At 37.8% G+C, this 22672-nt stretch overlaps 1 protein-coding gene across 1 annotated transcript in view; it reads right to left on the reverse strand.

The window, feature by feature from the left end:
* Positions 1-22672, reverse strand: part of LOC121062097 (guanine nucleotide-binding protein G(q) subunit alpha) — a 132781-nt gene that overhangs the window by 35927 nt on the left and 74182 nt on the right. Inside the window, exon 3 of the mRNA XM_040541735.1 lies at positions 2464-2618. Coding sequence (XP_040397669.1) covers positions 2464-2618 — 155 coding nt within the window. The remainder of the gene's footprint in view (positions 1-2463; positions 2619-22672) is intronic.

The following is a 22672-nucleotide window of genomic DNA, read 5'->3' on the forward strand; positions in this document are numbered from 1 at the left end:
GATCTGAAGTAGCATCAGATGATTATTTCCTACTTTGGAGACTTAGTCTGTTCTATTTCTATCCTCTAAGGCAAGTGCACAAAATACATACATTTATTTTAACTTCACAAGCATTATCATGCCTGGTGTAGAAACAAAGATAGGACCTACAGATAGGAGAAATTGAGAGTATAAGACAAGCTCTGCTTCACTTTCTACTTATGTCTGCTGCTCATTTTAGTACGGTACAATCTGGAAGTATACTGTTAGTAATTTGTCTCTAAAGTTTTCTGTTTACCATTTATATATCCTCAAGTTTTTCACTTTAGCTAGTATTTTGTTTGCTTTCTTGCCACTGAAAAATAAAACACAATATTGTACATCTGGGGACAACAAGAACCAAAACAATACAAGAGAGGCTTCACTGTCCTTTGCACCACTGTGCACCAAAATATCCATATACAAATAATAGAAGTAGTAGGTTGAAAAGCTAACCAGCTCCACAGGACAGGACCCTGTATATGGAAAAAGGAAAATAAAGCAAAAGAAGAAAATTATGTGCCAACAACAAGGAGCACTGGAACAAATCTGAGCAGAACAGTATCATGCATCTCCAGCTCTCCAGCTGCCTAAACTGCATCAGCAAGACATTAATACATTTGTCTTGACTCAGTCACATAAAGTGTTAAGCTAGATAAGAATCCTCAGGCTACTGTGCAGATCATCTCATCCCAGACCTCTCCTATGTTCATGGCTGTATTCCAATGAGCTGAATGGGAGCTTCACAGTGCCTTTCAGCTCCTTCTGCGCTTTCCTCAATAAGAGACTTCCACTCATGTCAGCATGACAAAGAGACTGGAATGATATAATTAGAAATATCTTCATAGCTAATACAAAAATTCAAGTGGAGACCACACAGGTTTTTGCCACAGTTTTAACAAGCAGGCATGCTGTATTTTTTAAATATTGGGCAACACCAAAAGGTCATCATCCATTACCATCATCCATTTTTTTGATAGGAGATAAGAAATTTTGTCAAAGTTATAGGCTACTTTACTCAACAATAACTGAATTTCATTAAGCCAATCTTTGGCTGATTCCAATGTTAAATTCTACAATGCTATTTTATCAGAATACTTCCCCAGAAATGAAGAGCATAACATTTGAGAGCAATTTTAGTCACATAGGCATTTTTATTGTTGATCTATAAAAGATAGGATTTGATTTAAAAGGCTCTTAGTGTACTTTTTTTTCCACCGTTTACAAATTGAAGTCTCTTTTCAGCTATGTCTTTGCTATTCTGGCAGCCACGTTCTTTCACATTTAGGCCTCCTTTTCACAAAAGAAAGGCAGTTCAACAAAACACGAGAACACCTGCTTCATACTATTTACCTCACCACCAGGACTGCAAAAGCAGCCTATGAGGGTGTCCTGGTTTCAGGTAGGACAGAGTTAATTTTCCTCCTAGTAGCTGGCAGGGTGCTATGTTTTGGATTAGAATGAGAAGAGCGCTGATAACATGCTGATGTTTTAATTGTTGTAGAGCAGTGCTTACACCAAGCCAAGGACTTTTCAGCTTCTCGCTCTGTCCTGCTAGCAAGCAGGCTAGGGATGCAGCAGAAGCTGGGAGGGGACAGACCCAGGACAGCTGACCCAAACTGGCCAAAGGGGTATTCCATACCATCTGACGTCATGCTGAACAATATATAGGGGTGGCTAGCCGGGGTGGAGGCGGGGGCCGGCTGCTCGGGGATAGGCTGGGCATCGGTCAACGGGTGGTGAGCAATTGCATTGTGCATCACTTATTTCGTACACATTATTACTATTGATACTATTATTATTATTATTATTATTGTTATTATTTTCCCTGTCTTAATAAACTGTCTTTATCTCAACTCACAGACTTCACTTTCCCATTTCTCTCCCCCATCCCGGAGAGGGAGGGGGGAGGGTGAGCGAACGGCTGTGTGGTGTTTGGCTGCCAGCCGGGCTAAACCACAACAGAGGGAAAAGGGGAAAACCTTGGAAAAGAGACGTCTGAGTTTTACACATTTTATGAAAGTTTGCCTTGATTACACTTTTTGCATTATAGTACCTGAAAGTATTCTTGCCCAGTTTGCAATTGTGAGCATATGTCAGAGGAGAGAAAGGGCTTGAAAAGATACATCAAAATCAAAACCTAGTGTTTAACTACCCCTAGTTAGAATTTTTAAGACTTCAAATGGTAACCAACTTTCACTGTGGGAAACACACACACACACACACACTAAACTAAAACTAGATGCACTCCACAGTTTTTTTAAATTACAGCTGCAATTAAATTGCAGCTTTTAAATTACAGTTCTTAAGCGTATGTTCATGTAAGTTTGTGCTCCACATGCCTACAAATATGTACACAGACAGACAGTTAAGAAGCTAAAAAGTAAAAATTACTTTGTTAGACACAAAGTGAGACACGGTTATTTGTAGCCATCATGCACTTACTATTTAGTTGAATCTGATAATTGATACTCCCGTCGTCTGTCATAGCATTCCTGGATTCCAGGGTCATTCCATAAGCTTCTTATTGCATCTACATATGGGTTCTCAAAAGTTGACACCTTTTCAACATCGACTTCTCGAACTAACTGTGCATGAGCCTAATTAAAAGAAACAAAACAATAAAATTTACTTAATTTTCTCTACTTGCAGATAGCTCATATACAGTGAACATGATTAACAGGAATAATTTTCATGACTGGCCATCTCACCAATGTGTATACACAATTTGAAAAATCAAGTACCATGATGAAGGTTGGGAAGATGGAGAAAAGAGACTACTAGTATAAGGAATTCTAGAAATGAGAAAGAACTGAGGAACCCTTCATTTTTTTATGGAAAGTACATACGTGTCAACATGAATTAGCAAATTATTTACCTTTCATGCTACTAGACACTGTCAAACAGAATACCTACCATCCATTCTACGAGCTGAATAACTCACAACAAGAAGATAAAAAAAGACAACAAAGTCCTGAAATATTCAAAGATGAATATTTTTCTAAAATCTGTATTCATGTGAATGAACTTAAGGATGCTGCAGGAAGGACCATCACTGATTTACTCCAGATGACCTTAAGGTAAATGGTGAATGAATGAGAATAAATAAGAGTACTGAGTAAATTACAAATGAGTGATGATAAGGTGAGTTTGAACTAAGACAAACATTGAGTATAGCATTAGGACAGAAGGCGAATTAACAAACGTGGGCCTTTATTTCAGACTATGTTTACTCCAGTCCAGTATAATTAAATGAAATGGATGAGGTGACTAAAATTTATATTTAATTAAGCTAATTCTAAAGAAAGCTTTCATTTTTGATTTTTCAGGTATAGGGCATATAAAATATCTGCTTTTTAAATTATAACCACAGAATCACAGAATGGGCAGGGTTGGAATGGACCTCTGAACATCACCTAGTCCAACCGCCCCCCCGCCAAGCAGGATCACCCAGAGCATACTGTGCAGGATGGCCTCCAGGTGGGTTTTGAGTATCTCCAGAGAAGACTCCATGATCTCTCTGGGCAACCTGTCCCAGTGCTCTGTCAACCTCACAGTAAAGAAGTGCCCCCTCATATTCAGCTGGAGTCTCCTGTGCTTCAGTTTTTGCCTGTTGCCTCCCGACCTGTCACTGGGAACAACTGAAAAGAGACAGGCTCCATCCTCTCGACACCCTCCCCTCAGATATTTATACACATTGATGAGTCCCCTCAGTCTTTTCTTTTCCAGGCTAAACAGGCCCAGCTCTCTCAGCCTGTCCTTGTACAACAGGTGCTACAGTCCTCTGATCAGACCAGACCACAACTGGACACAATACTTCAGCTGTGGCCACACCAGGTCTGAGCAGTGGAGGAGGATCACCTCCCATGACCTGCTGGCAACACTCTTCTGAATGCAGCCCAGGATACCGCTGGCCTTCTTGGCCACAAGGGCACATTTCTGGCTCATGGTCAGCCTGCTCTCCACTAGGACCCCCGGTTTCCTCTCTTCAGAGCTGCTCTCCAGCAGGCCAGCCCCCTGCCTGTACTGGTGCTTGGGGTTATTCCTCCCTAGGTGCAGGGCCCTGCACTTGCCCTTGTTGACCTTCATGAGGTTCCTCTTGGCCAGTCCCTCCAGCCTTCCCTCAGAATGGCAGCACGACCCTCTGGAGTACCACCTGCTCCTCCCAGCTTTGTGTCATCAGCAAACTTGCTGGGGGTGCACTCTGTTCCATCGTCCAGGTCATCAATTAATAAGTTGAGTAAGACTGGACCCAGTACTGACCCCTGGGGGTCACTGCTAGCTTCAGGCCTCCAGCTAGACTCTGCACCACCAAGCACAACCCTCTGAGCTCTGCCAGTCAGCCAATTGTCAATCCACCTCACTGTCCACTCATCTAGGCCTCACTTCCTGAGCTTGTCTATGAGGATGTTATGGGACACAGTGTCAAAAGCCTTGCTGAAGTCAAGGTAGACCACATCCACTGCTCTCCCCTCATCTACCCAGCTAGTCAACCCACCGAAGAAGAATAGCATATTGGTCAAACATGATTTCCCCTTGGTGAATCCATGCTGACTACTCCTGATCACTTTCCTATCCGCCACATGTGCGGAGATGACCTCCAGGATGAGCTGCTCCACAACCTTTCCAGGGATGGAGGTGAGGCTGACTGGCCTGTAGTTGCCTGGGTCCTCCTTGCCCTTTTTGAAGCCTGGCATGACACTGGCTTTCTTCCATTCCTCAAGCACCTCTCCTCCACAACCTTTCAAAGATGATGGAGAGTGGTCTAGCAATAACATCATCCAGCTCCCTCAGCACCCGTGGATGTATTCTATCAGGGCCCATGGATTTGTGGATGTCACGTTTGCTTAAATGATCTCTGACACGATCCTCTTTGACCAAGGGAAAGTCCTTCTTTCTCCAGACTTAACCAGTTAACCAACTTGGCAGATTAAGACTCTGACAGGAGCGGAGAGAATAGAGAGATAAGGAGCTTGCCTTTCAGAGAGATTAATTTTAAAAAGTTATGGGTGTTGCCACAAATGTATCAAAACTTATTACTAAGAAAAGTGAGATTCTTAGAAAAGTTCTTGAGATTCAGTTTGTACTATACATTATGTTTTTACTTTAAAAAGTAATCTCTAAAATTGGAATTTGCTGATAGCAAATAAACCCTAATAAATACATCACCCTCCTAAATACCATCAAAATTTAGTTAAAGCCCATGGAGACAGAGAAGAACGATTTACAATTTGTGCTGAAAGCATTATGTACACAATTCAGTGTATGAACATATGTATCTATGTAGATATAGATATACATACAAACACACACAAACACAATGAGGAAAAAAAAATGATGAAAACTCAGTGAAGCAAAAACCCGAAGAATTATACTCTCTTATCTAGTCTGCATTTCAGGCAAGGACACAAATCTCCTTCCATTTTAAATTAGGTGAAGGTATTCTGAAATAAGCTTGTTAGTTATTTTTAAATAAATTTATCCTGTGTTTGCACATGTGCAACCCCCATCCCCCTTTTTAAACACTCCAGGAGAATTATGGTACTGCTCATTACTTAAAGTATTTTATATACAACTGTTGTTTACTCTAGATGAAATAATCTTCAAATTCAATGTGAAAAATTTGTGTCTTAGAGATATGTTGAACTTATGTTCTCTGTTACCAGAGCCCAATCTTAAAAGTTCCACCAAAAAGTATTTTCTTCTGCATCACGTCCACACATACCCAAAATATCTGGAAAAATCATGAAGGGTCCCTACATCCTCAGAGCAATTAATAAGAAATGGTATTCCACTAAGCACAAACCAATGCTCTCGTGAAATGGGTTGATTTTTTTTGGAAACTACCTTGTATCTTATCAAGCTTAGTTATATATTCTGTTGCCTGTGTATGCTTCCAAAAGAACTTGCCGCAAATATTTGCTCACTGCTTGTGACAAACTAATAAAACAGTATATTCTGATACTGTTTGTGTTTTTTTTAGCACTTAAGCTCTGAAATTAGAGCCAAGTGCTCTCAAGGTGCTAACAGAGGTGAAAGACTGACCAACTGTTCAAAAGCTCCTCATAGGTTTTCATTGGAAATCTGTCAAAACTGAAATATTTCTCTAAAGGTTCTCTAAACATTCTCTGGAAGGTGCTCAAATGTTCAAGACTGGTAGCAGAGAAAATTGTGCAAGATAATTACTTTATTCTAGAGAGTTACCTATCTAGAACAGACAGTTACTACTACTACTACAGTCGTCCAAGATACTGCATTGTTTTATTTATCAGTTCTGTGATTTCTACTGTACAATTAACATGACTCTGCACTGCATGTAAAACTTAACGAAATAAACTATGGTATATGCTGGTAAGTTATATCCATCAGAAAATTAATTCAGCTTTTTTAAAAGAAAAAGTATTTCCCCAGTGAATACTACTTCTGATTCCCTGTGGTTTGCTTGGGTAGACTCATGAGAGCTAACTCACTCTACTGACTTACAGTTGTTCACATCAGTGATACTTCTCTTAAAGAAGTAATGCCCCTTCACATAGATGTCAAGTCTTTATTAATCCTCAGTTATGTCTTCATGTTCCCAGAAGTACTATGTTTTCTTGTAGACAAGATTTTTCATTTCTTTGAGAGTCTTTGTCAGCCAGTATCTTTTGCTGGCTTCTAATTCCTGGTGGCAGAGACAGAGATCTAAATACATCTGTTGGCTTTATACTTCTCTTATTTGCTCTGATGAAAGTAAAAAGTAATTCTACTGAAACCTTGTGAGGTGAAGAAACAAATTAAATGTAGAAGAACCACCAAGCATGCATGCATGGTGTCAAAACTGCTAATTCCTAGCTTTAGTTTCCTTCTAATAATATAAATAGCAAATTCCAAACATTATTTTTGATGTTAGCACTCAAATTACTTGCAAGAAAAAAATAATCCAAGGACTCTACATAAACCCGATTTCTGTAAGTATAAACTCTATCTAGAAATTCTTAGTCTTCACTAATACTTTTGCCGTACCCTAAAATTAATGTTATTTTGAGGTGTGTGGGGAAGTCAAGCTATTACCATTTAAAAAATGTGATTTCTTAGATTTCTCTTTTGGGACATCAATAGTTACTATAAAGGCATTCAAAAACCAACAACAACAAAAATAAAATAAAATCCAAACAAAACTGAAGTGTTCTGCAAGTATCGAATTCAAACCGGTAATTTAGATGTAATTACTAGTTCAGCTGTGATGTACCACCAACTAAATCTAGATAGTGTAGCTACTTTTCAGTCCAATATACTATTGACAGCAGCAGTGATTTTCCATGGCTGTCAAGCATAAGAATACTTGTAAAAATTTTCATATTATTTCCCAGAGATCTTATTAATACTCATTCAATTATTTTTTGCAAATGACATCTATCCTAGTTTAAAGAGTTTCTTCACTGATTTCTACAAGCATTTAATAAATGATCCCAGAAAAAAAGAAAACTATTAGATTCTGAAACGAGGATATCCGAGCCAGAGAAAATACCAAAATAGCTATCTTTTCTTCTTCATCATCATTCCCCTCAGCAAACTATGGATAGTGTAAAAACTAATTGTGGGCTTGAACAACATTACACTTTTAAGTTGGTCTGTCTCGTAATACTCTTTTGCACACAATCCGTTAAAAGTATGAAACTTCTGGGCTCCATTGCGTCAGTTTTCTACTTAATATCTTTTAATTCTTTGAAAGCTCTGATGCTTCTTAAGGACTAACTGGGCCAGCCAAAGTTTGTGTTCTTGTGTTTACTCTATATGCACATCAACCATTAGGAGCCTTACAACCATGGCTGCAAATCAATGTTTTAGCAAGCTTGGTAAAAGTTTCAGATTTTTATATTCCTTTCGATATAATCACTGCATTTTTTCCAGAGTAGCTCTACTACCTACCAGAATGATTTATATGATAGAGGCCAGGCAGAAATGCAGTCTATTTCAAATGAAATTCCTCTGAGATACTAAATCCACAGGAGAAAGCAGTATGCTTGAGATGCAGCAGGGAAGGGAGTTTTTATATCAATGGTCTCTGTGGTCCAGCAGATTTTAAGATGCCCATTTAAAGAATAACCTTGCATGGGATAGGTATCTTGTATTTATAAATGTAAATGTTTTCTGTTTTGTAAAAGGATTTCCCAAACCAATCAGAAAAACCCTGTGTCTGTGATGCTTGGCTGTCAGTAACTAAAGGAAAAAGCACACTGATGTTAGGTCTGGATGCTGAAGTTTACAAAGACCGTACAATTGAGAGCAATGTCATGTGATCAGATCAAAGCAGTCCAGGAGCTGAGTGGAAGTCATTACAAAGTCACCATCATGATCATGGATTTGTCTCTCTTACTTAGCATGGACAAAAAAAAAAAAATTCCTTGATAATGCAGCATAAAAACTATTACTCATTCCAGTTCAACAAGAGCCAAGAGTCATTTATGGGTTCAGATCCTGTTGAGTTACAATCTACAAGTGTGGTTCATACAAATGTCTTCACTTACAGGGCTGTACAGCAAGACATACTGCTTTAGAGACTTTCCTGTAAACCTGTGGATATTTCAAGCAGGTGTAACATTCAAGGAGAGCAATACTAGTCTACTCACTGTCTTGAAAAGTAAACAGCCCCAATAAGCCCGTGTCTCCCAACATACTCCTTAACATGCCAGGAAACACAAATCTCTGACTGATAATCTCTCCCAGGCAGCAAAGTGTTTTCACACAGCAGTCCAATAACAATAGTTTGGAAAAGGACTGTAAAGAGGACATTGCTTCCTTTGACCAACTCTGGACCACAGAATGGACTAGCCTAAACGGGGAAACGTTTGCATGGTGTGCTACACTGAAGAACTGTATATGTATTAATAAAGTGTGCTATGAAATTCTGGAAAAGGCCTAGTACAATCCTAATCAATCTTCGGTTACTGAAGAAGGTTAATAGGGGATCAAACCACCTAAATGAGAATTTGTATCCTTTCCTGTTTCACATCATGACCTTTGAAAAGAAAAAAATAGCATAAGCTCTTTGAAAAAGAATTCCACAGACACTAAGAAGAATCTGAAAAATCAAGTGGATAAATAAAATTTTTGCTTGTTACTGGTCATTGTCTGTAAAATGCTTAGGACAATGGACCCTAACTCATGAGCACTAAAATAAAAAAATGATTTAAAATATTTTATGAATGGAAAATGAATTCATTTGGAAAATTCAGTTGAAAAATGAATCCTTCAAAATACATCATTAAACTCTAGTTGCAGTATTTTCATATATCAAAACACTGGAATAATGAAAGAAAGATGTGTACGTGTATGAGATTATTTATTTATTTATTTATTTTTACTAAGCCTCAGAGAAGCCTTGGGAATTAGCTGAATAAATCAGAACTTTATTTGTACACTTCAGTCAGAGCCCTGAATTTTCTTGATTTCTTGTTTACTTTTAAGATGTATCAGAGATGGAAGACAAGCATGATGCTGCTGCTATAAGGCTGCAACTAGAACATTCGAGTAAGCTTTTATCTACAATTATATCACAGTTTCTGTATATATAATAGAAAAGGCTTCTGAAACTTACATTTTAGAAGCTAGATTATCCCTATAGTGCTTGAAAAAAATGTTTTAATTACAGAACAAGAGAAGCACCATGAAATAACTTACTGTCATCCTAGCAGAGTCTCTTGCAAGGGTCAGAGAGACATTCACACACCATGTGAGTCATGTCAAAGGAGAAGACATGGAAGCTTAGGTGTACAGCTTATATGCCAAATCAAGATCTAGATAAATGTACTTTGCCACAGTCATCCTACTAGTCTCTCCTACAGATTCCAGTCCTCTTTTTATAAACAAAAGCTTTTGGCAGCAAGAAAACAAGGTTCTTCTGATGTCAGCATGCAGAAGAATAGTTACCTTACTCTCTGATAACTAAGTCACTCCATGCAAGTAACTCTTAGAAATTTAGCTGAACTAAAAAATGAAGAATGTAAAAATAGTTTGCCTTTATGAAAAGTGAGATGTTCTCCTATGTGACAGAACATGACCTTTGTTTAAGGAAAGGAAATCTACAGAATGATGCCATTACAGCAGCACACTGCGGATACTCTTTAAAGGTAAGCAGGTCTAAAAAGCCCAGAACTAACATCGACTACTTCTGCCAATGCAAATCATGCTACAGGGCAACAAAAGGGTGTGTAATCATTTGTCCACTTACTGTCCAACTTCCATACTCCATATATAAATGTCTGGTTGCCTGTTAAGGTGTTGCCTAACACATAAAAGCAACATAAAAATATCAGTAAGAACAATACTGTTGTTTTGATTGAATATCAAATTCCATGTAAAGGCTTGAAATAATGCTTTTATCACTCTTCACGCCTTTCCTCCCCAAACCACCTACCTATAACACTTCAAGTAACTGAAACAAGTTCTGGCAATCAACCACTAGAGAACAAAACGTGTTCTCAAGACAAAGGAGAAAACAGAAAAACGGGAAGAAAAAGTAGGAATGAGGCCATTTCCCATCCACCGAAAGGACAAAGAGGTAGAAGAAGTAAAATGAATCATTCTGTCAGTTGTCTTGGATAACTTCAACTGTTAAAATTCTTTGCTCTCTCTTCCTCTCAAAGGAAGGCTAGGTTTTGAACATTCATCCCAATCTTGTTATTTTTTGCAAATCTACACAAAGTATCTTAAAGAAAAACTCTGGTAAAATGACAGAGATGAAAGACAGAAACTGAATTTTTAACTACAGGTTTTAGTTATCCATCCTTCAATTATCTTTTTCACTTGACCTACCTGCTTCATTTTGTAGATTTAAAATAAAATATGCTCTATATAGAATTGGATCTGTATAACAAAAATGATAGAGTCTTTTACCCTCTCTTTAAAAAGTTTAATATCCCTAACTTTTCACACAGGTCATCAAGATTTCTTAGGTATTATTTTTAGGAGGTCAGATCATTTTGAGCATTATAACTTTGTTTGTTAATGACAACACATGCTGTTATATGCTCTTCAAATATTGCCAGAGCTAGGAAAGCAGAGCTGGAAGATGACACCAATGCTCAACAAAATACCATGTTACAAATACCTCTTTCAAAAAGAGATCATACTTGATGTTATTCTGAGTGGTATGTTATGTTTACAATGGATTATAAATTAGCTATTTCCACATCTCCTGCTTTTAATAAATATAGTACAACAGCTGAAATTTCTAGACAATGGTTCCGAAATTGCGCAGCTAGCGATTGCTTTTCTGACATGTGAATCAAAAATCCATCACTTTTCCTGTGAAGATTACAGAAACAGAAATGCTTTACGCTCTGTACATAACCTTTAGTGTGTCTCTTTCAAAGACCTCTTTATGGATCAGCCAACTGCTATATCCTTTCCAAATGCTCTAGCAATTCACCTTCAACTGATTATTTTTGTCCTGCCGGGAAGCCAGATGTTCTGCTCCAAAATTGCTCAAGATAATCTCCCTATTTAAATATGCTACTCTATTACCTTCACTTCTGCTAAAATCGCTGGGTTTGTTTTGGTTTGTTTTTTATTTGTTTTTTAAATTACATGCAATCATATTCTAATTGCTGATAACAGCTTTCACTTCTTTAATTATGGAATTAGCTATAGTCCACTTATATACATTTAACTGCTTGATCAATAATTTATTCCATGAATTCAGCAAATTCAATTTGTTTTCCATGGTTTGCCTAATTTTACTTCAAACAAAATAGAGCAACAAGTAAAATACAGGCCACATAAGTAAAGAGATCCAGAGCACAGGAGTGCAAAATTATGTTAACTTCTTTTAAAAATGAGGTAGTCCCTGAACATCATGGTTTGACTTGTTTTCCAAATGCTATTTTTGCTACCAAATTTTCAAAGACTTTAGGCAGGTATCAAAATTCTGAAATTCAAGTCCTTTTTGAAATAAATCTGTAAGATTCCGAAGGAAGTAATGGCAGATAATGGTGAAGAAACCCCTATTGAAGTTCATAAACAACTGAAAATGAATTCTCCTTGGGTTCTGACATTGCTAATCTGAACATAAAACTAAAGACTTCTTCTCTTGGACACTGTTACCAGCAACTATTTATATCCTCATGAAGTCCTCATAATTAATAACTTGCAAGCCCAAGCTGGTAAAATATTTTTCTAGTAGTAAAACCTATTTCCAAAGTTAACTCAGTTCTACAATGACAGAAACTAACTGAAAAACATTTCAGTTATAAATCAGGCTAAGTAAGAATTTGTAACAAAATCTTTTCTCTCAACAGTAGTTGTAGTTAACACAAATTATCCAAATCACTACTGTCTGTATAAATAGAGTACTATAAACAATTGTTTTCAAAAACATATCCAAGAATGTACATACAGTCATGTTTTCAGAAAAAAAAAATCCATATCCTAGAATTTTCTTTTTCTTTTTGAGGGCCACTTTTAATATTGTGCTATACAATTGTACAAATTGTACAAATAATTACGATAAAAACACATAAGCAAATATACCTTGAACTGCTACACAACAAAAATGAAAGTGATGGACTGCTTCTTATTGTTCTTCCAGCTGACACTCCAAGTTAAATGTCACAGAAACTGCTATATCGAGCTTACCTGAGTAAGTAAGGTGTACAGAGGCAGAAGGGGGGTATAATTGAAGCCAGAAAACTCAAAGAACGCTTTCTATATATTTAGCTGATACAAACTGGGAAGACTTAGAACTGCTTTTAACAACACTGAACAGAGAACAACGTCAACCTCAGACTCAGGGATGCATTTTCTCAGGAAAAAGTATTCAAAGTATTTAAATATGGTAATAAACTAAAACTGCTCTGTCACAATCCCTCCTGAGGGACATCTTCCAAATGTGTTGCCCACAGAAAAAAATTAATGGATCTGAAAACCAGAAGGGTTAATTAATTAATTCTACAGCCAGTCTCTCTACAATGACTTCACAAGAATCCAGGATAAGTCACTGTAATTTTTAACTAATCCTTCTCCTACTCTACAAATATCACTGATTTTAAGAGTTTTATAGTAGTCTTCATGCCCTAGTACCTGTTTTTTTGAAGAATGGTGTTTAATAACAGCATCGCAAATAAAACAAACTTTTCTGCAGTAATGTTTTTCTATGTGGTATGATAGGATCTATGGAAGAGTATGTTACGCAAACACGGGCATGCTGAAATTTTCATTCAATTTTAAGCAAAATAACTGGCTGTGCTTCACAGTCCTGCAGGAATCCACTACCTCAAGTCAACCAATGCAATACAACAGTAAGTGTATAAAAAGAAAAAAAAAAAAAAAAAGGACAATTGGTCATGTAACTCCTCCTGAGCCTCACTCCTGCACAAAGCCTGAACGAACCTTGCACAACAGATGTTTTTAATGATCAGAGGAATAAAAGCTTTGCATGGCTTCATGGATTAAAATAGCTAGAACTGAAATGACTCTGTGGCTCTTTATATAGTAGAGGCTATGGTCATTTGATTTGGGCAATTCAGAAATTCAGCAATACCATTCAATTGCCTACATGAAAGAACTGCATTAAGTTTCACTGTTTTTGATACCTAGAGAGGAACCTAGAGGTGAACATAGGACAGGTACAGGAAAATTAAGAGCAGGTTCATTTTAAAAGAATAGTGTCTTCCTGTTTCAATTCAGAAAAGTATTTACAGGAAAAATAATTTTGCACAGAATTTTATTGTATCAATTTGCAGTTTCACACATACAATTTGCATTAAAAAAAAAAGTACTGCAAAGAAAAGCAGCTCACCTCTCTTATTTTTAAGTCATACTTTCTTTTATTTTTCAAGGAAGAGAGTGCCCTCTGCTGACTAATACATAATAGAGAAAGCAACCATTTCAAACTGGTATTTCTAGAAATATCAGAGGACTGGGAGGGTCCCTTTCAAAATAATGAATGATTGAAGTAGGAATTTTACTCTGCAAAAATTGCAACAAACTTAAATGGTTGCATTTGTGTGTTCTCCAACCACAAAGATTGTCCTTCTAAACAATTACCTCATTTCTTGGGGATAAAACTTTGAAAAATGACTTTCAGAGTTAACATAGGGCATGATAAGCTACATGATACAGTATCACCTACTTCTTTTGGGTGCTTTCATTAATCTCTTTAAGTGTAGAGAAATGAACTGGCAGAACTGCAGAAAGGGGCAACATTTAACCTCAGATAAAAAGCTGTTCTTTTGAACAGGGTCACAAAAGAATTAATTTTGCCCCAAGTTGTTAAAGATAGCAATCCAACATTATTTTCTCCAGAGAAACCACAGACACATTATACCATGGTGATGAGTAACTATTTGAAACATGCCTTGAGGGAGAATAAAAATAAAAAAGGTTTTGTGCCATGTGTGACCTAAAAAAGTGATAGGTTCTTCATAAATTAAGTATAATCTTCTCATTCCTAAAAACATACTGTATTTCTGCTGGCTCAAATCAGATGCCAAGAAGAGCTTATTTAAAGAAGGACAGCAAAGAACTGCTGACTACTCTTGCAAGGCTTCAGGCAAAATACCAGTCTCTTAAAACATGGTGCCAACTTCCACCGTTAGGAAGAAAACCCATTAATACACAACACTCCTACTCTTAAATCACGAAGAGTTTCACACAAATAAGAGCTTGAAAAGCTTCTTTCTTTGTTGCCTGGTGTGTACAAAATTGATTCATACTCTGACTTAACCTAATTAATATGAATCTTAAAATGATTAATTCTGCTAACTAACTAATCACTATTTACAGGGAAAGGTCACACTGGGCTTTTAAACAGTCATTTGGGGAGGCCTATTTATCTGTCAAAGCACAAATGGATTACCTTCCCAAGATGTTAGCCAAAACAGGACATAGTCCTTACAAAAGTATCACTATTCATTGAACGAGGGGAAACATTTTTGGGGGGGGTTGTTTTCTGTTTGTACTTTGTTTTTAATAATCTAAATGTCTTATAAAAGCCCTTGTTTTCAGTAAGAAGGAAAGCAAAACTGATTTTTAAATTAATTTTCATTAAATTGTACGTGAAAGCTTTTGTTGACTAAGTAAGAAGGGTAGAAAAGCAACAACACTGTCTACTGAGGAAAATTGTGTATTCCTATTATTAGTACAGCAAGGTTTCTGTACTCAATCACCTAATCCCACTGTGCTATGGAGATTCTCCAGGACACAGCAAGAGGATGAATATCCAGGGACAAAGTCAACAGCTGCATACTGACGTATCACATCAAATCTGCTGGAGACAAAGGTTTCCATGTAGTGACAAATGCTCCATACCTACCCTCTTTGTAATTCTTTCAGAAATGCCCAAAGCAGTTTCCCAAGAAATCTTCAAAACAAATTTATTAAGTTAATTTGGGGAAGCTATCAGAGTAGCAAAGACAGGCTGTTTATGTTACATTCTGCTACCCAGAAAAAAAGCATATTCATAGTCCTTATCTACCCTGTTCACACATACTATCAGAGACAGACAACTACTTAAGAAATCAGCATGCAGCTAGTCCACATAATCACTTTCAACTAGGATTACACTATTAATGCAAATGCTGATATTAAGACTCAACTAGACAGTTAACAGAAACAGTCTGCAATTAGTTTGTAAAACTGAAAGTAGTGTTAATTCACCTTAAGAAATAAGAAAGAATTATGATGAAAAATCAGCAAAGCACTTTTGCTCTGACTCAATACCAACTGAAATTCTCATCATAATTTCTATTTTTCTCACTGGACTTTAAATTCCCTCTCAGTACAAAAATGACCATAATTCCTTTTTCAGGCCAGGGTAGGTAAGTATTTGAAGTCAAGACTTCCGGCCCAAGACGAACCACAAATTCTGCTAAAAGCGAGTAATGTTTAGCTTCATTGGATCATTGTAGTATTTTCATTTCATGAAATCAAACTACCCACAGAATGAACATCATACCAGGAACATTTCTGCATGTTTGTAGGTAGGACAAAATTTATCAAATTAAAGAGAGCACAGCTGGAGGAGAGAAATTAGTCAGAAGCAGCTTTATGCTGGTTTTGCACCCACCCGGTACTTTTTTTTTTTTTATAATGTGTTGATTTCTGTACGATCTGCAAAAGCACAGCAGCCCCACAGTCCCTCTAATGCAAAATGGCCACTCTAATGACTGGATGTCCCGTGCTACGGTCAGCACCTGTCAGTCCCTCCATTCAGATATGCTACCACTGCTCTCCTTAAACGTACCTCTGGAGTCTAACATACAGACCAGGAATCACAGAATCACAGAGAACCCTGAGTTGGAAGGCACCCACAAGGATCATCAAGTCCAGCTCCTGGATCCACATCAGACTGCCCAAAAATCAGACCCTACGCCTGAGGGCATTGTCCAAAGGCTTCTTGAACTCCAGCAGGCTGGGTGCCATGACCACTGCCCTGGGGAGTCTGTCCCAGTGCCCGACCACCCTCTGGGTGCAGAACCTTTCCCTGACACCCAGCCTGACCCTCTCCTGTCCCAGCTCCATGCCGTTCCCTCGGGTCCTGTCGCTGTCCCCAGAGAGCAGAGCCCAGCGCCTGCCCCTCCGCTCCCCTCGTGAGGGAGCTGCAGGCCGCCATGAGGCCTCCCCTCAGCCTGCTCTGCTCGGGGCTGAGCAAACCAAGGCACCTCAGCTGCTCCTCATATCTCTTTCCCTCTAAACCCTTCACCATCTTTGTAGCTCTTCTTTTGGCTCCCTCTAATAGTTTTATGTCCTTCTCATACTGTGGCGCCCAAAACTGCACGCAGCACTCGTGGTGAGGCCGCACCAGTGCAGAGCAGAGCAGGACAGTCCCTTCCCTCAACCAGCTGGCAGTGCTGTGCCTGACACACCCCAGGGTACGGCTGGCCCTTTTGGCTGGCTTGCCATCAACCAGTACCCCCAGATCCCTTTCTGCAGGGCTGCTCTGCAGCCTCTCATCCCCCAGTCTGTACATACAGCCATGGTTGCCCCATCCCAGGTGCAGAATCCAGCACTTGCTGTTAAATTTCATACAGTTCGTGCTTGCCCAGCCCTCCAGTCTGTCAAGATCTCTCTCTGCAAGGCCTTTCTACTCTCAAGGGAGTCCACAGCTCCTCCTAATTTAGTGTCATCTTCAAACTTATGTAGCGTGCATTCAACTCCTGTTTCCAGGTCATTTATGAGAACACTGAAGAGAGCTGGCCCTCGAATGGAGCCCTGAGGGACCTCACTAGGGACCGGTCACCAGCCTGATGTAACCTCATTTACAAGCCTTTGAGCCCAATCTGTCCACCATGTTACGTACTTGTCAAGCTGTATGTCCAGAAGGTGAGAGACAGTATGAAAATTTTGCTGAAATACAAAAAGATTACAGCTACTGACTTCCCTTGGTCAACCAGGAGGGACTAACAAGTCACCTTTCTTCAGCCAGCATGAGCACAAGTCCTAATTGTAATGTTATTAGCAGGTGGCAAATTTTTAAAAGGATGAAAAGTTGGAGAAGTAGAATACCTGATAAGGACATGGTTCTGCCACCATACTTTTATGTTGGTGCACTTTCTTTCACACTATAATTTTGATGCTGTAACATATATATTTTTAAATGACTGATTTAAATTACAGACTTAGTTAAAAAACAGACACTGAACAGATAGATGGGACCCTTAAAGATGCATGCTAACTCAGCAGTTATGGGATGAAGCACGGGATGACCCTTACAATAAAATATGAATTTTATGATTAAAATAGAATCATATGTTGATTCAGACATCAACATAATAATGGAGCACTTTCTTCTTTATACAAGTACTCTCAGTTACTATCTCTGTCAAGCTGTCAAAACTATTCTAACCAAAATCCACTGGCAGTGGATTTACAGCAGTTGACTAATTCACTGCATTGCTGTCACACTGGTGAATTACATTTGAGTGCATAATAAAGGAATAAAAATCATTTAATAGAAAGCTGAGCAATTCACAGCAACCATAGTTCAAAGAAAACACTAAATTTTCTCTTACTTGTGGCATGGGAAGAAGGAACCTCAGAACACAGGTTTTCCAAAAGACTTCAGTGCTGCTTCCCTTCCATCTTCTTTTATATAATTTCCTTTTATAGAACTACCTGTTGTAACTGTTAATCTGCTGCATACTTCACTGTTATAAATTTTAGAATATGACTTTAAGTAAAAAAATCTTATTTACAAAATAGGAAATCAAATTCCACTAAGAGATCTTTCCATAAAGTAATCGGTCCGTTCTTCCTGTGATCACAAATTCCAAATAGTCTTCTGCATCCTTTTTCAAAATTCCGCTTTTCACAATACAGAACAATCTTTCTTAGTTGGGGGCTCTATGTTGTAGAAAGCTACCAGTACGTTCAGAGGTCCCTGTAACTCATGACCAGGGAAGTATTTATCTGAATGCAAGTTTGGATTAGCAATCACATTTATCTTTCAGAAACTGCTAAGCATAGAGTAGTGAAAACACTCCATTCTAAATTGAAACAAGTAAAATACAAGTCTGAGATCAGAAAATCTGTTGCTCTTTTAGGTCACTCTCTTTTCAACTTAAGCATAAAAAAGCCAGAAATGGTTGCAGTGTTTGCTCCTGAGAGTCAGCACATGACTCAAGTATAACAAAGGAAAAAAAAATTAAGAACAAAACTGTCTGGATCAGAACAGAAAGGTTTGCCTATGTGCACTTCTGTGGCTGCTGCCCTGCAGAAGCTGTCTCAGCCTCCTGCACCACAGTGTCACAGATACTGCATAGCATTGTGAGACTCACATACACAGTTTCAATTCTGACATGCAGGCTATGTGTGTGCCATTCAGAAAACCTATTAGTATGGTAAAAAGTTAACTTAAGTTTGTCAAAATGTGAGCTTTTGAGGAGGAAACAGAAGTACAATTAGAAATCATATTTTGATTCCATAAACACAAAAGATTTGACGAGCCACTTCATCAAATTAAGGCAAGCATGTATTTGTGGTTTGGCTCTCAGTGCTATCAGATGTCACTCTCGCATATAACTTATTTTAATGAGAATCCATGAATTCTGTCCGTATATCTTGATACACCATAACTCCCAGCAACTCCACTGCTGTAATTTTAAGCAAAACCTGTGATCTGGAAAAAAAATAATAAAAATCGAAGTGTTTGATCATTATCAACCTCAAAACCTACCCAACCTTCTTCATCTCTATGACTGATGGGCTCAATGACAATGTCTTGGGTCTGACACTAGTACTTCTACGCCAAGAAAGAAATAGCAAAAGAAAGGAGATGGAATAAACAATGAAAAGAATTCTCTAACCTTTAAAGCGTATAACAACCTCATTTTCTCTCTACTGCAATCTAAATTAGAATAGCTCCCACAATCTGTACTGAATGAGCACTTCAAGTTACTATTCCCGTGTGAGCCAGATAAATTACATAAATCCTGTAAGGGTCTTACAAAGATCTGAAAGTTGTGTTCTTCTCCTTGCTATCTTGTGTTCTCTTGTTATCAAACCAAACTGGAAACCTAACTACCATACATATTGGATGAATAATGATAACTGGTTCAAATGGCTGTGTTACCAAATTACAAGTTCGATAACTGAAGAACACCCAGCAATCCTTCTCTGAGGATTACTGTGCATTCAATGTCCTAATTTACATCAGACCTGCTTTTATTAATACAAGGTAGAGCAACTCAGTCTGTTTTCCTCTTACTTATGCCACATAAAATGTGATGGCAATGAGGAGGAAGAGATGGGAAACAAAATGACATCTTTAAAAATAATATTGCTTGGGCACTGCTGTCTCCTACTGTCCTAGGAGAGTAATTATAAAAGGAAAGCTACATTTCTTGAAGCCAAAGAAAGTATTAAAAACATTCCCAAGGCAGTATTTTAGAAGCATATTTGAACTAATTCTGCTATACTGGTCTCCCTGCTTTTATCCAGAGACTCGAAGGGTGAAATAAATTTAACAAAAATAACCAAGAAACACAGCTTTAACAATATGGCTAAATTTTTATTTTTCATGGTAAAGGCACTACTATATTGACTGTTTTCATGTACAATCCTCTCAAAACCTCATTACGGGTAAGTCCACTTCCAGTGCTAAGTGTTCAAGTGATGTACTAAGAGCATCAACACAGAAACTTGACTGCTAAGCTCCTAAGGGTTCATAACTCCCCCAAAAACTGAAGACAGATTGTATAAGTAGTCCTTTTCTCTTCATCAAGAGGCCTTGCCCAGATTAATGCAGGTCTTTCCTTCTAACATGAGTAAATAGAGATGTCAGAACAAGCAACAGGCAGAACAAATACTCTGGAAGAAAGCAAATTAACAAGCAGAACGAGAACTCAAGGAGAAAGCAAATTACTCATCCAAGTGTCATAGTGGCAGCTTGCCATGAACTTGTAAGCCATACCAAAATGGCACCAAACAAAGCAGAAGACAACTGCCCCTCATAAACTGCGTATCAGTGGAAGAGATGCTTAATGGTTTCTCCAGGAAACGAAGATGTGCCTACACACTCTACACTTTCAAATTAAATTGTGAATTGCTTTTGCAGAATACTGGGTATTGAATTTGACTGTGGACTATATTTGGGAATCTCTGAAGTATGTTGTCTGAGTCAGGCTGCAAACGAAAAGCTGAAATTGAAGAACCTGGTAAGGTTTATAACTGCAGGAAAGAAACCAGGAAGCAGGCTGACATATGAAAAGCTAATTTACTAATGAGAAGAAATCTTCATTTTTCCCATTCCTGCTTTTACTTCTTTAAAGTGTCATTCTAAGCAGTTTTCCTGTATACTGGGGAAAAGGAAGGCTGAAACCAACACTAATATGAAAGCAGTATCACCGTTCTAGTTCCCATCTTAACACTTAACTTTGACACGCATTCTGCACACATTAAACCTTTACTTTTTACATTTTACAAACAGGTTTACTTAGAAGTAAATAGAAAATACAAAGCTGCTTGCCAAGCAGATTACAGACATTTCATTCAGCTGATCCTCAAGACATAAGCATAATCAATTTGGTTACATGGTCACATGCTGAAGTCATACACAGAAATATGACTAAGTGAGAAACAAACAACTCTGTATGAGTTAAAAGTCATTTCAGAAACTTTTAAAATAAAATTACTAGATGAATATATTTTACTGAAAGGTAATTAAAAATACATAAATTCTAACAAGTCACTATGTATTAGGTATACTACAGAAAACAAGTTTTCACCCTCTGTGTTCAAACTACAATATTGCCTACCGTCCTACAAATTTAAAACAGATTGATCTCTTTCTGTTCATAAAAATCTTTTTGTTTTCAGAAGTCATACATCATGGAAATCACTTGCTGTAGACATCATTTATCTGAATGAGACTTGCTAGGTTTTTTGGTACAATCTGTATCATCAGCAGAGTCAATACTGTAGCAGTGACCCCAGACAAGAAAACAAGACTTCAAGAAGTTCCAAAAATTGAGGAACAAGATGGACACACGGAGAAGCAGAAGAGCAAGATTTAACATTGAAAATAAATGCCAGGTAGAGCATGCGTGTTTCACTGCTTTAAAAGGGTGTACCTGGAAATATTTCAAAACTTTTAGTGCAAATGAAAATGTGGAGCTATACTAGAAAAGAGAAAATACTGATAATGGTGTAGAAGAGAACCTAAGATAATTATGAACTACAACATGTCTCAAAATATGCACCAACTACCTTCAAAAGGCCAACAGGAGCAGAAAAAGCAGCTCCAGGGACTTAAAGCAAAACCTTAAATAAACTATACTATATTCATGAGGAATATACGCAATTATAGTCTAAAGAATAGGATTAGGTAAAACAAAAACAAAACAAACAACAACAGCAAAAAAAAACAATTATAGGGGGAAAAAAGAGCCAAGCAAAAACCTTTGAGACAAAAATTGCTTTCCCTGATGTAATATAATACGGATGAAAGGGCATTCTCCGTCTTCTAACTAGAATTTATGACTTCACTATTCTGATCTATCTAGAACCACCATGTCTTTAATTTATGTCTGAAATCTGGCACTTAGAATACATCACCTTGTCTATATCACCACTGTAGTTAGCCTGGAGATTAATACATAAGGTATCGTTACTACTACTCAGCTAGGAAACAGAGTTAGCCATAAAAAATTACCAAAACACATGTAATTGTGTTAACACAACAGCAGGCTGCTGGAGGATGACAGCCTTCTGGCTACTTTGCAGCCAGACAAAAATCTTCTCAAGTCAGCAGAACTATTAAACAGACAAACCACCAAACTTGAAAGCTGTAGACAAAAACAAAAAAACATGAACTCATTCACGTATATTTCACCACTGAATTCTTATCAGTATTTTTCCTATTTTTCACCCACACCATGCTCCCGTTAATTTTGTCCTCATGACAACCTTCTATTAGCCACTACTACTGTCTTTGTTTTTATCTCACATCTTACCTCACTTAATATTTATCCAGGTATAAAGGAATAATTTTATATGGACTGCTCCAATTAACACTACAAATTTTAACCGTTTTGTTTGCTGGAGGCCTTGTGCATGGGTTGCTAAATTTGACTGCTCCTTTCACAAAAAGAGAGAAAAATTTCACTTGTTACTGCACTGCAAAACTAAGGCTCTTTCACTTTCTGCTGAAACAGTTCAAGAGCCAGACATGTAA

Source organism: Cygnus olor, chromosome Z (assembly GCF_009769625.2).
Source record: "Cygnus olor isolate bCygOlo1 chromosome Z, bCygOlo1.pri.v2, whole genome shotgun sequence".
NCBI classification, from domain to species: Eukaryota; Metazoa; Chordata; class Aves; order Anseriformes; family Anatidae; genus Cygnus; species Cygnus olor.